The sequence below is a fragment of the Choloepus didactylus genome, chromosome 8 (genome assembly GCF_015220235.1).
Source record: "Choloepus didactylus isolate mChoDid1 chromosome 8, mChoDid1.pri, whole genome shotgun sequence".
In the NCBI taxonomy this organism is placed as follows: Eukaryota; Metazoa; Chordata; class Mammalia; order Pilosa; family Megalonychidae; genus Choloepus; species Choloepus didactylus.
Window position 1 is genome coordinate 142,736,602 of NC_051314.1, and position 14,330 is coordinate 142,750,931.

Sequence of the window (14,330 nt, forward strand, 5' to 3'; positions counted from 1 at the left end):
GTTATTTTAATTTTCTATTATTTGAATTAATGTAAAGTTTTCCATTTTAAATGTTACATCCTAATAACTTGCCAAGTCAAATCTAGAATTTTCTTCTTAAAGCCTAGGGGAGCTGCCTTGTCGTGTGGGTGTGGGAGAAATCGAGTGTGATGACAGGGTGCGCCGTTTGACGTGCTGATCTGCTTCGGTTTCCTTGTCCTTTCCAGGACCCCGCTGGCAACTCCAGGGTTCGCAGGGCAGAGCTGGAACAGGTGATGGAGCAGCTGAAGGCCCAGGTGGCCCGCCTCCAGGCTGAAAAGGCGGATCTGCTGGGCATCGTGTCCGAGCTACAACTCAAGCTGGGCCTGGGCAGAGAAGACTCCTTTATTGAAATCAATATTACTGTAAGTTCAAGAACAGAATCCCCAGTCACAAAGCCAACCCAGATAGTTGGCAGCAGCAGGGACATACCGCCATTTCTTTTTAACACCGGAAAGCCAAATAATGAGGAGATTTCAGTGTAGCAAAGAAAAATTGACGCTCATTTTTTAAATCTAACTCAATGCTATAAAAATGTTGTCATAGCTGAAATGGAAAGCCATTGATTATCTTTTATATCAAAAGGGATAGTCTTTTTATTTTTGCAGTATGTCCTGGCAAATTGGACATTTTTGTGAGTGACCTAAAAGAGGCAAACATACACCTCCTTTCATGCATTTTTCAGACTGGGTCTCGAGGCTCTGCTTAGCAGCTCACTTAGGTGGGCAGAATTGTGATCAGATGCAGTAAACTCATGGATTTTAAACCCTTTTCCAGAGCAGAACCATCTTTTCCACAAAGTCTTATGAGGAGCCATGGTATATTAAAAATAAGAAATAGGAGAAAGAAAGGTGAGAGCTGCTGTGGCGGAGGGTGAGGGGTGGCTTGGCTTCTCCCTCCCTCCCCACAGCAGCTTCTCAGGCGCCGGGGAGAGCTGAGTGTGAAGCACTGACGTGCGAGCCAAGGTGAGGTGAGCCAAGAGGGTGGCGTGTGCACTCGGGAAGCATCTGTTGTGACTGTGTCTGGGTGCCCAGGCTGCACTATTCAAGAGCAAACCACACAGAAAAACCGTGTGTGGCCCCTCCTTCATTGCCACTAAAAGAAAAAAACTGATAGTGAATACAGAAATCCTTGTTACAGGCTATCAATTTAGCTTTGCCAAAGTATATCTCTCCCATAGGAAAACAGGTGAATTGCGTCTCTGAAAAAATGGAATGTACTTTGTAGATGGTGAGGGGGCATCTTGCAAACAACAAAACAAAACAAAACTGCTGGATATGTCTGAAATGTTGACGTGTGACTTGGTCTACTTTCTGATTCATTTGCTGCACTGAAGATTAATAGGATCTGAAACTGGTTCTTAAGAACCATGACATCAGCAACAAAAAGGCAATCCAATTAAAAAAGGGCAAAGATCTGAAAAGCTGTCTCTCCAAAGAATATGCACAAATGGCCAATAAGCACATGAAAAGATGCTCATCATCATTAGCCATCAGGGAAATGCAAATTAAAACCACAGTGAGATAGCCACTTCCACCCACTAAGATGGCCGTTACTTTTTTTTAATGGAAAATAAGAAGTGCTGGGAAGAATGTGGAGAAATTGGAACCCTCGTGCACTGCCGGTAGGAATGTAAAGTGGTGCAGCCACTGTGGGAAACAATTTCACAGTTCCTCGGAATGTTAAATAATTCTATATTTGATATTACCCAGCAATCTGTCTTCTAGGTATATACCCCAAAGAATTGAAAGCAGGGACTTGCAGATACCTGTTCACCAATATTCACAGCAGCATTATTCACGATAGCCAAAAGGTAGAAGCAACCCAAGTGTCCATCAACCGATAAATAAACAAAATGTGTTATATACATACGATGGAATATTATTCAGATTATTCAGTCAAAAAAAGGAATGAAGTTCTGATACCTGCTACAGAATGGATGAACCTTGAAGACATCGTGTTGAATGAAATAAGCCAGATATATAAGGACAAATATTGTATGAGTTCATTCATTTGAAATACCTACAAAAAGCAAATTCATAGAGACAGAAAGTAGATTACAGTTTCCCAGGGGTAGAGGCAGTGGGGGTGAGGGTGGGAAATGGGAAGTTACTGCTTAATGGGTACAGAGTTTCTCTTTGGAGTAATGGGAAAGTTTGGGTACTGAATGATAGTGATGATAGCACAGGATTATGAAGGTAACTAATGTCACTGAATTGTACACATGGAAGTGGTTAAAATGGGAAGTTTTGTGTTGTATATGTGTTACCAGAACAAATAACAAGGAGAAGGAAAAGAAGAAACATACCGTCTATACTCCTTAATAGAATCTTAGATGCATCAGTGGTGGCCAAAATCAAGGGAATTAAAGTGCCAATTGAAAAACACACTTAGCCCCAGAGGACCCTTTCTGCTAGGGAGAAGAGAGTATGAATACATAAGTTTGATCAAATTGTTGCAGCCTTCTGCAGATGACTGATAAAATTCAGGAAGCTCAAAGAGCATATCAGAGGTACCCAATGGTGGCCTCTTCCTGCAGAGTGCTTGGTGAGCGTGAAGTCTCCTTCACAGAAGAGGGACAGCTACTATTAGTGTAAACTGTTTCTCCTGCTTTGCATGTCGTGACCTGGAAAACACTGCCCAGGATTTAGAAAGAGTTTCTGCAAACACAATTACTCATGACAATCTTTGTGCAGTTTTTGAAGTTTTTCACTCCTAGTTCGCTGAAATATAAATTTCTGAGAAACCATGTGAAGTGGCCTCAGGCTTCTTGCTCCCCAAGTGTCCCTCAGTGCCAGAGAATCTCTAGGAGGAGCTGCCTCTGGGTGCCGCCCCCACAAAAAAAAAACTGCCCCCTTTTCAACTTTGCCTCAACAAGTTCTAGCATTTTGCAGGGAAGGCATGTGGTGATGTCACTAGCTCTTGGTGGCCTTAACCGAGGGAAAGAGGGAACTGCCAAGGAGCGAGGGTAAGAGAGAAGCTTTCACATTCATGGACTTAGGGTGAAAGTGCCACCTGAGAGGGGGCTGGCCCTGGCACTGCCCCACGGTGTCTGGGACCCTGACAGGGGCCTGGGGGGTGAGGGCAGAGGGCAAGTGTCCATCCCAACATCTGGATTTCAGCACTTCACGCCTAAATGTCTGGGAATTTCCTTGGGTTGTGTGTCATCCAAATCGTTGCCCTCTTGTCTTTCTTTTGTCAAGGAATTTGTCTTGCATACATAATGTGTTAAATCCCTCTTACTTCTGCTTGTACAGGAAGGAGAAGCAGAGGGGGCAGTGAAAGAAATCAAGAATGGTCCCGGGCCCCCAGGAACGGACTCCTTCAGCACGTATGTGGAGAGGGCTTGGGCGGGGGGGGCAGTCTGTGACTTTCATCTCCTCTCTAGGTGGTCAAACATGGCAAGAAAAGCAACTTCTTATTAAGGACCTTTCAGGAATGTTAAGTTCCGACGCTATTTTACGTTGCAGCCGAAACTGGCAGAAGACGAAAGCAAGTGCTTGGAGCCTTTTTAGGCTACCTAAAGCTCACCACTCTGCTGTGAAGCTGTTTTCTCTCCACCAGATGGGAGGCGAAAACAAACGTGTTGTTAATCAGAAGAAGCTAGCTGCTGGCTCTTAAGTGAAAGACCCAAATGTCCTGGCTTGTTTACCAGTGCTGTTTGGCCTGGAGCAGGCTGCCCAGCTTGGTGAGGGGGTGTTTTCATCTTCTCCCTGGTCATTCAAGCACAAGCCACGGTGACTGAGGCTGGGCGAACTTCTATGAGGGGGGCTGCTGCTGTGTGAATCCCTGTGGGCTTTTCTGGGAAGTGCCCCTATCCTACCTGTGGAGTCACAAGCTTACCTGTCTCAGGGAGATACCAGGAAACAAGCAGCTTAAGTAGTTGGAGGGGGGGGTCTTTGAAGAGGAAGGTGGTGGAGGAACTGGGCTTGCCCGTGGAAGGCACAGTTATCTGACAGTCTCTTTAAGGATCCCTTTCCCCATAGCCCTTTAGAACCTTTTTACTATAGCTTGATGAATGTGCACAGAGAAGGGCTTATAAAACATGAAAATGATGTATGTGTTAATATTTTTCAATTATACTCCCAAACCCTTAGGTAAGGGAGAAAAGAAGTAGTAAATAGTATTCTTTCACCAAATAGGGCAATTGGCATGAATGAAAGTTGTTTCCTTTTTTAGTGAAAAACTCCTCAGCTTGTCCCTCAATTGCTTTCTTAAAATCAAAAGGCTTGTCTGGAAGTGGGAGAAGGAAGCAAGCCCAGTTTGACATGCTCAAACCACTTCCTCCTTATTTGGATCCACACACTCAAAACCACTTCCTCTTTCAGGCCACACTGCGATTTCTAGCAAACAATAGGTTCTTGTCCTCTTTTTGTGAGTATCAGAGGATTCAGCGATTGGTTTCTAGGTTTGGAGCTGCAGTCCTGGAGTTGGGGACTGGGGACTGAATCCTGGTTGACCCTTAGACGCGTGGGCAGGGCAGACCCCTGCGCCGTGGCTGCTTCTAGCGTCACCATGGACCCCCCAGGGTTGTGTCCTTGTAGTGGAGGTTCTGGTATTGTTTGCCGGTCATCAAAATGTTGCTGTATTTAATCAGATGTTCACACTGAGAAAAATATTTGGCCTGCCAGCAGTGCCTACGTTTCTCAGTTCTGATGATCTGAAGCCAAAATCGAGAAAGCTTTTGTTCTCTTCACATGATGGCCTGATGGCTTCTGACTGGCTAGAGAGCGGCGGCCAGTATGTCACCAGAGGCGGCACTTGTGCTTGTGCTTCTCGGTCGCTGCAGCCCCCCAGAGGCCTGCTCTCTACACCGGGCTCCTTGGTGGACTGTTGGCTGGGGTCCGGGCTCTGGCTGGGTGCACGGTGGCCTCTCTGGAGCCTCCCTGCTGTTCCCTGCTGCTCCCCTGGGCTGCACGGGGTGTGCACAGGGTCCCAGGGCCTGCCGGGGAGAGTGGCCTGTATGGCAGGTTCCTAGACTTCTACATTTTCATTTCCTGATGAAAACCTTTTAACCTTTACACTGAAAGTGACTTTGTCTTAATGTAGGAGCAGATCTGTAGCAGGTGCTGGGAATGGTTTGGAATTTGAGGATTTAACAGTGAGCCAGCTCCTGCTTTGCCTCAGAGAAGGAAACCAGAAAGTGGAGAGACTTGAAATTGCACTGAAGGACACCAAAGAAAGGTATGCAATAGGTTACTTGAAATATATATACGTGTTTTTTCCAACAGCTTTACTGAGATGTAATTCACATACCGATTTAAAGTGCACAATTCACCCATTTAACGCAGACTTTCCAGAGGGTTTTAAAAGAGTCACATATTCTAAACCATTACCATAACATACCCATTACCACAATATAATTTTAGAACATATTCTCCCCCAGAAAGAAACCCCGTTCACCTTAGCACTCACTCCTGTCTCCCTCCTCCCAACCTCTGACATCTACTAATCTACTTTCAGTATATTATATGTTGTTAGATTTGGTTTGCTGGTGTTTTATTGAGGACTTTTACGTCTATATTCATAAGGGATATAGGTCTGTAGTTTTCATTTTTTGTGATATCTTTGTCTGGTTTTGGTATCAGGGTAATGCTGGCCTCATAAAATGAGTTAGGAAGTAGTCCTGCATCATAGATATATACGTATACGCCCGTACCCCTTGATTTTCAGTATGGTGAACCTCTTTATGGAGGTACATGTGCAACATAATGCTACTGCAAGCATGATCATTTTGACTGGGCTCTGGGGTAAAATTTATCTACCTTATGGTGCTGTTGCAAAGTCAATAAAGTTCTATTTGTGAATGCACTTTTTAGAAATGCAAAGTGCTAAATTAATATAAGATATGGGGGAGGTTTTTACAATAGTTTTAGGGTTCTGGTAATTGTAACATTTAATCATAAATATGCTATGACATAATTAACTCTAGCCAGACATAATAAAGGATTCATTAATCTTGAAGAATCTTTAAAAAGCCCTTTCTAATTGAAGCAGTTCTAATTTTTAATATAGGAAGGATCTGTTTTAAAAACATAAGACACAAGTGTTTTAGTTTGCTAAAGTTGCCAAAATGCAATATACCAGAAATGAACTGCCTTTTAACGGTGGGGATTTGTTAGTTTATAAGCTTACTGTTCTGAGGCATGAAAATGTCCAAATCAAGGCATCAGCAGGCGATCTGCGGTCCTGGACCCCTCTGTCACGTGGAATGGCACATGGCGGCGTCTGCCGGTCCTTCTCTCCTGGGTTTCGTAGCTTTCAGCTTCTGGTGTTCCATCTGTGACTTGCTGTCTGAGCTTCTGTGTATTTCTCTTTTTTAGGCTTTGTTTCTCTTAGCTTCTGTCTTTCTCTTTGTCTTTCGTGCTCTTGTAGAGGAGCGAGACCCACCTGGAGCACGCCTCAACTGAAAAACCCTAGTCAGAAGGTCCCACCCACAACAGGTCTACACCCACAGGAATGGATTAGCTTTAAGAACATGATCTTTTTCTAGGGTTCATACAGCTTCAAACCATCACAAGTTATTTATTCAGAATCAGGTTAACCTGGAAGGCATGTCAGCATTTGTCCTCTGACCTATTTAATGGTCAGCTCTTTTCCTAGGGAAGCCACAGTGGCTGTAATCCTAGGCTTTCACCTCATATCCTACCAGTGTTCCTGGTAAAGTTAAGAGGTAACTTCCAGGAACTTGTCCTCATGTATTCTAATGTGGTAAAATATCTGTCCTGCCGTTTTAGTTAATCCCAATACATAGTAAGAATGTGCAAATAAACAAGGAAATAAATAATTAAGCCTTCTTCCTTTTTAAACCTTTATTACAGCTGATTTTTAAAGAAGAGGTTATGCTGTGAATGAGACCTCAATAGCTAGGAGTAATCAAAGTGTGTTTATGTTTTGCACGTCTCCAGTTCTGCACACCATTAGAAAAATCAAGTTTAGCCAATGATTCATCCTTTCTTAGACTAGCATAATTAGCTTCAATAATAAGCATGTAAACTTAGGAATTTGCTAGTTGTACATCTGATCTTTCAAATGATAAAGGGCATACCTCAGAGAAACTGTGGGTTTGGTTCCAGGCCACCACAATAAGGCAAGTCACATGAATTTTTTTGTTTTCCCAGTGCATATAAACATTATGTTTACACTATACTGTAGTCTAAGTGTGCAGTAGCATTATGTCTTAAGAAAACGATATATGTACCTCAATTGGATTGAGACACAGAGACACAAAGTGAGCACATGCTATTGGAAAAATGACGCTGATAGACTTGCTCAACGCAGGGTTGCACAAACCTTCAATTTGTAAAAACCACAGCATCTGCGAAGTGCAATAAAATGAGGCACAGTAAAACAAGGCATGCCTGCATGTATAGTTCCTGCTTTTAAATTAATTATAGCTTTCTGTTGGGAGGCTAAGAGGTGTGGCTCTTCAGATGGGAGCTAGTAAGTTGGACCTGTCTTCACCTTTACACCCCTACCTCGAGCTCCCTGTAAAGGGTCCACTTCCCAACAGCAGTACATTTCTGCTTTGCGGGCCAGCCTGCTGTCAGTATTTGACACCTGAAAAGTCAACCATAGTGTTCTCCACATGAGTAGAAGGATGATGGTTTCCTCCTAGCTTAGGTAGGACTGAAACCAAGAAATAAAGTCACTGAGGGGTGAACACCCTGACTTGATTTACATAGTATATAGGATACAATGAAGCACATTCAGAGACATAAGATGTCTTTTCCTCCAACAAATAAGTCAGTCTTCTGTCATTTTCATTAATCATGGGAAACAGTGGTAGAGATAGTCTAAAATTTATCCTGAAATTTATCAGGTGATTTGTAGAGAGGGGATGGTAGATTTGTCTTTCTGTCACTGTTTCACCAGGATTCATATTTAATGTAGTTTGTGTTTACTAAACATACTCATACTGCCAGCCTTTAAGGAGTGGATAGAGGTGTAGGAAAATTGAGAGGTAACGGAAAAGTCAGACCAGGACAATGAAAGTTTACCCCAGAAAGTTAAGCTATATGTCTGATGTGAGTGGGGTTAATAGGCCTGTCCTCCAACTCTGTACCATGTGTCTCTTATCCCATCCATCTGACATAGCTGGAGACCCGCCCTTTCTATGGATTAGGTTTGGCAGTTTACCACAGATACCTGTGTGGTTTGTTTTACTTTTTTACCACCACTGTTTTTTATATTTTTTTAATCAGTTAAATTCACATAGTGTTTTAGTTTCCTTGGCTGCTCAAGCAAATACCATGCAGTTGGTTTAAACAATGGAGAATTTTGAGCTCGTGGTTTTGAGGCTAGGAAAAAGTCCAAATCGAGGTGTTTCGGTTTGCTAATGCCGCCAAAATGCAAAACACAAGAAATGGATTGGCTTTTATAAAGGGGGTGTATTTGGTTACAAAGTTACAATCTGAAGGCCATAAAAATGTCCAAGCTAAGGTGTCAACCATAGGGTACCTTCACAGAAGAATCGCCAATGGCATCTGGAAAACCTCTGTTAGCTCTGAAGGCACATGGCTGGCATCTGCCTGCTCCCAGGTTGTGTTTCAAAATGGCATTCTCCAAAGTGTTGCTCTTGGGGCGTTTTGTCCTCTCTTGGCTGCAGCTTCTCTTCAAAAATGTCACTTTCAGTTGCTTTCCAAAATGTCATTCATAGCTGCTCCAGCATCTGGGCTGTGTGGCTCTTTTTAAAGTACTCCAGTGATCCAGTTAAGACCCACCCTGAATGGGTGGGACAACACCTCCATGGAAGTTATCCAACAAAAGTCTTCACCCACAGTTGATTGAGTCACATCTCCATGGAAACACTGAATCAGTAGGTTCCAACCTAATCAACACTAATATATCTGCCCCCACAAGATTTCATCAAAGAACATGGCTTTTTCTGGGGGACATAATATATACAAACCAGCACACAAGGCATCATCGAGGTGATGCTTTCTTCCTATAGACTGGTGTTCTGGAGCTGGCTGCTGGCGATCCTTTATCCTGAGCTCCTCTGTCACATGGCAGTGCATGTGGTGGCCTCTCTCTTCTCTTCCGGCTTCCATCAACCTTCAACTTACGCTTCCTGCGGTGGGTTTCTCTCTCTCTCTCTGAATTCCATTCACTTTATAAAGGACTCCAGCCCTGTTTGGGTTGAGCCACACCTTAACTGAAGTAACCTCATCCAGAGGTCCTACTTACAATGGGTTCAATCTAACAGGAATGGATTAGATTTAACAACATGATTTTCTGGGGTACCTACAACTCAGAACCACCACTCCAGTTTAAAAACTTGGTTATTCTACAAGCTTCTTATGGAAAAAGCACAATTCCTTGACCAACCCTCTCATGTTCCCTTTTTCTACTTCCCAGACATCCACTTTCAACATATTCAGTGAGTTCTTTTGATAATTTACCTCCATACATCAGGCTTATATTGCTACTTCCTCAGTTTTCTTCCCTATCTTAAACATAATCTAATGACTTCCCACTATGAAGGATGAGAATTTAACTGTCTTTCACCTCCACATCATCACAGACACATATGCTTCTGGACCGCTCTTCCCCTCCCCACTCCAAAATTGATTATATTGCAGTTTGGTTGGATTACTGCTTAGTGTTTGCATTAGAATACCTCTCTATGTGCTTTTCACAGTTGAGCCATGTACTATGCCATGACTGCTTTTCTCTTTTTTGCACAACAGTTTTTTTCCTCAGTGCATAAATAATTGCCTTTTAAAAAGTTGGTTAGTTTCCCCAAACTTTTCTACCAGGAAGGAAATCTCTCAATTCCATTCAAACACGTGAATAATCTAGTAGCTTTCTCTTCTTGAAAGGTTTTCTCCTGGAGCCTGGCCCAGTTCCTTTCTAGGCCTGCTGTATTGCGGCCATCTTGAATCTCTCTTTGCCAGCACCCTGGAGACGCTCTTTAGCTCTCCTGTATTGGAGAGAACGTGTTTCCAGAATCCAGTGCCTTTCTTACTTTTTATTTTTAAATAACAGAACACACATCCAGTAACTTTCTGAGGAAGAAATACATGGGGAATACATTTTTTAAGATCTTGCATACAACTTTCTACCTTTATGCCTAATGGATAGTGTGCCAGTTTGAATGTATTGTGTCCCCCAAATGCCATTATCTTTGATGCAGTCTTGTGGGGCAGAAGTTTTAGTGCTGATTAGATTTTCTTTGGAGCTGTGCCCCACCCAGCTGTGGGTGATGACTCTAATTGGATAATTTCCATGGAGTGTTGCCCCACCCATTGGGTGAGCCTTGATCAGTGGAGCCATATAAATGAGCTGACTCAAAGAGAAGGAACTCAGTGCAGCTGTGAGTGACATTTTGAAGAGGAGCAAGCTTGGTAGAGAGGAACGTCCTGGGAGAAAGCCATTTTGAAACCAGAACTTTGGAGCAGACGCCAGCCACATGCCTTCCCAGCTAACAGAGGTTTTCCAGATGCCATTGGCTATCCTCCAGTGAAGGTACCCGATTACTGATGTGTTACCTTGGATGCTTTATAGCCTTAAGACTGTAACTGTGTAGCCAAATAAACCCCCTTTTTATAAAAGCCAATCCATCTCTGGTGTTTTGCATTCTGCAGCATTAACAAACTAGAACAGATAGTTTGGCTAGATATAGAATTCTAGGTCGGATATAACTTTCCCAGAATTTTGAAGGCATTGCTTCACAGTGTTCTAGCTTCTGGTGTTTCTGTTGAGAAATGCAGTGCCATTTTGATTCTTAATCTTTTTGGATAAAGCTTCTTTTTGTCCCATCCTCTTGGAAGGCTCCTTGCTTTGTCCCAAGTATTTCACAGGCGCCTTGGTGTGAGGCTGTTTTTCATTCATTTGTTCTGGACTCTCTTGGGCCCTTTCATTTTGCAAACTCATGTCCTTCATGATCTCAAATTAATTTAGGATTTATTTATTACTCTTGCTTTTTTCGTGTTCTTTCTAGAACTGTTATTCAGGATTAGCATTTCTTAACTCCTTGTTCCTCTTTTCCATCTCTCCATCTATTTTGATCCTTTTTGGTAGATTTGATCAACTGTCATTTTTCAATTTTGTTGTTGTTCTTCTTTGTTCCTTTTTATAGCAGTCCATTTTTTATGGATGCATTGTGTTTCTTAATGTCTCTTGAGGATATTAATGATAGTGGTTTTTACACACACACACACCCCCAGGCAGATTCCGTTTTCAGTGAATTGCTTTTTTCTGTTTCATTCTCATTCTTTCATTTTAGAGGTTTTCCTCAAATGTTTAGTAATTTGGGCTGTTTGACCAGATTTAAGAGTGAGATGTTAGAAGCAGATTGAAGCTCTTTGTGCTTGTGGGGGGGGATGTGGCTGAGAAGTCTCACTGGGAAAGCCCCATGTCAGTAACTAAATCTTTTCCCTTGTGCTGGTCACAGTCTTCAGAGAAGACTCTTCCAGTCCCCTTCTTTGAGGGTATTTTTCTAGATGCCAGCGTTCTTGGAGATAGGTAGAAGAAGGCTGAGGATCTCGATGTTCAGCATGTTGATCCCCTCTTTTTAGTAGGAGTGCAAGCCCCCACCTCCACCTCATGGTGCAGACCTTCAGCCTTCCAGTCTTCTTAACAGGCTTTGAGCAACCTCTGTTTTTAGCCCACATTTATTGCCACTTCCCGAGTTACCTGGTGCCCCCAATTCCTGAGCCTTTTGGGGGTTCCACAGCATGTATCAAGTCACTTTTCAGCTCCCCCCACTGTTGGTGTAGTACCCAGCTTTCTTGGGCTGTAAGTCAGTTCCCTCTCACACCTGTACTTCCCAGCTTCCCACTTGCTATGGTTTTCCCTCCCTTTCTCTTAGATCATGTAGGTGTATACCTTTTTAAAAGTCATTTTAGTGGGGATTTGGGTGGGGAGAAAATCACATGCATGCATCCAGGCTGTCATCTTCAACCAGAAGTCTCTCTTTGTTTCTCTTGTATTGGGATGGCTTTCATGTGATGATGATTAGGTATAAAAGAGTGTTGCTACATTTGTTCATTTGATTGTTTTCAGGGATTTGGTAACTTAGACAAGTCCAAAAAGGAAAAGTCTTTCCTTCTCTGTTGAATTCTTATATGACACCCAAGCCTATATAGGTGTGCACACACAGAAACACAAATATTTTCAAAATATTTTATATGAGAACAGGTGGCGGTGTTCAGTGTTCACTGTGAGTTAGACCTTTTACCTTGGTATACATTTGTGGTAAATCAATTGTAACTGGGTTTTTTTGGTGAAAAATAAAACCAAAACTCCCACAGTGAAATTGTCCAAAATTTGAACAGTGTTCTTTTTAGCGCTTCTGTGGCTGTTAATCCTTGAAGCCAAACAGAAAGTAACTTTTCCTCTTTCTATCATTTTTCAGAATTTCAGATTTTGAAAAGAAAGCAAATGATCGTTCTGAGGTTGAAACCCAGACAGAGGGGAACACAGAAAGAGAGAAAGAAGAGGAGAAAATCACAGAGACCGTGGGTACCAAGATTCCAACACTGCCTGCACATACTCGATGGGCTAAGAGCAGTGTAGACACTGGATCCAAGTCTCGTGATACGTCATTTGCTTTAGAGATACAGGAGCAATATTAAGATTAAATATGTTTTATTTCACTCATATTTCCTGTCCTGATTCGAACTTCATTCACTGTAAATTGCAGTGAGATGTGTTCCTATCAGTATTCGAGGAAATCACTCCTCCATCTTTTCCGGATGGATTTTATCTCCTAAATGCTTGAGTGAACAAGCCAGCTTAATGACAAAGGAATTCTGTCCACTTCATAATGGGATCAGTTCAGGACAGGACATGACCCAAGAGGTTGAGGTAGAGTTTAGAGATCTTAGTTCTGACCTACTACTAGTTTGAATGAAAAACACCTGTGCATATATGTTCAGCGTTCTGTGGTAGCTGAAAGATGTGCCTTTGAGCCTGCAAGCAGAGAATCATAAAGTTAGGGGAGGTTAATGAAACTGTGATTTTAGCCCATGTGAAATGCTTCTACATAAAATACTCACTTCAGCTAATTCCTTTATTCAACAAATGCATATTTAAAGCCCGCTGCATGCTGTGCTCTGGGCTGAGTCCCTTAGACCCTCAAGAGACTGGAGAACATTTGGAAAACAGATGAAGAGACCACCAGTGAGGGATAGCTCCCTGGTGACTGCAGCTCATTCCACAACTGATCATAGAACATCACAGAGGCTTCCGAGGCATCATAAAGGAAAACTCATTTATGGAAAGTATAACGCCACCAGAGCAAAGGCTAGATAGCAAAAGTAGTTGAGTAAACTAGAAACAGAAATTGGTGAGGGATTATGGGGGTGAGTTGCAAGCTGGATAAACAAGGTTGTGGTTTGACCCCACTGGGCTCGATGGTCTGAACCACAGTCAGGGTTCATTTTAACTGTGATAGGGTCATGATCACAAATGCACCCACACTGATCAGCTAATGCTGTCCAAGGAAACAGGGCTATATCCAAAGCATTTCTTTTCATACCAGATATTTGGGGTATTGATTGTCAAAGGTTAATCAGTTCACCAATCAGTCTTAATTGGATGCTAACGGTTCAGACTATTTTCCCACCAAAGGATCCACTTAACCTCTGATGATAATCACACGTCTTGGAATTTCCTGCATGGCAGGTTGGAAGTGAAGTGGAAACGCTGAACCTGCAGATAACAACCCTGTTTAAAGAGCTCCAAGAGGCTCATGCCAGACTCAGTGAAGCAGAGCTGATGAAGAAGAGACTTCAAGAAAAGTAAGAATGAGAGATGAATGTTATCTTTCTACATAGACACATGCAGTTTTACAAAAGATTTTGCTATGTTAAAACACAGGAAGTCTGTTACTATGGTACTGACTGAAAGAAAGCTAGAGACCTAATTAAAATATGAATTCAAAAGATGCTGGTGTCCAGGTTAATATCCAAGCATGAAATTGTTGTCATAGCATGGGGGGACAGGGCCTGGGGACCTTGATCCTGCTATCTGGGGGCACTTGCTCAGTATACTGGCCCACGTGAGCCCCATTGCAGAGCAGTGAGCCCCCTTTCCTGAGACTGACTGCAGCTGACAACATTGAAGCTGTCAGCAAACATAAAAGAAGGTTGAAAGGAGCAAAAAGGGCTTGAGTGAGATTGAGAAAAGAATTTTCCTTTTCAATTAGTTATTAGGTCTAACATATAAATTGAGCATGTTGCCAGAAGTCACAGTCTTTGTGCTTTTTTAAATATAAAAGTTATCCCTAGATCACTATATGAGATAAAAATCTATTAGCATAGCTCCTTAATTATTCAAAGTGGATAGTAGCTCATGTGATTGTA

General features: G+C 42.5%; 1 protein-coding gene across 2 annotated transcripts in view; it reads left to right on the forward strand.

The window, feature by feature from the left end:
* The window catches only part of OPTN (optineurin), a 48,936-nt gene that overhangs the window by 23,134 nt on the left and 11,472 nt on the right, over positions 1–14,330 (forward strand). For both annotated transcript variants that reach the window (XM_037846218.1, XM_037846219.1), the window contains exons 4-8: positions 207–383; positions 3,276–3,349; positions 5,068–5,202; positions 12,380–12,482; positions 13,651–13,766. In XM_037846218.1, the coding sequence (XP_037702146.1) occupies positions 207–383; positions 3,276–3,349; positions 5,068–5,202; positions 12,380–12,482; positions 13,651–13,766 (605 nt within the window). The remainder of the gene's footprint in view (positions 1–206; positions 384–3,275; positions 3,350–5,067; positions 5,203–12,379; positions 12,483–13,650; positions 13,767–14,330) is intronic.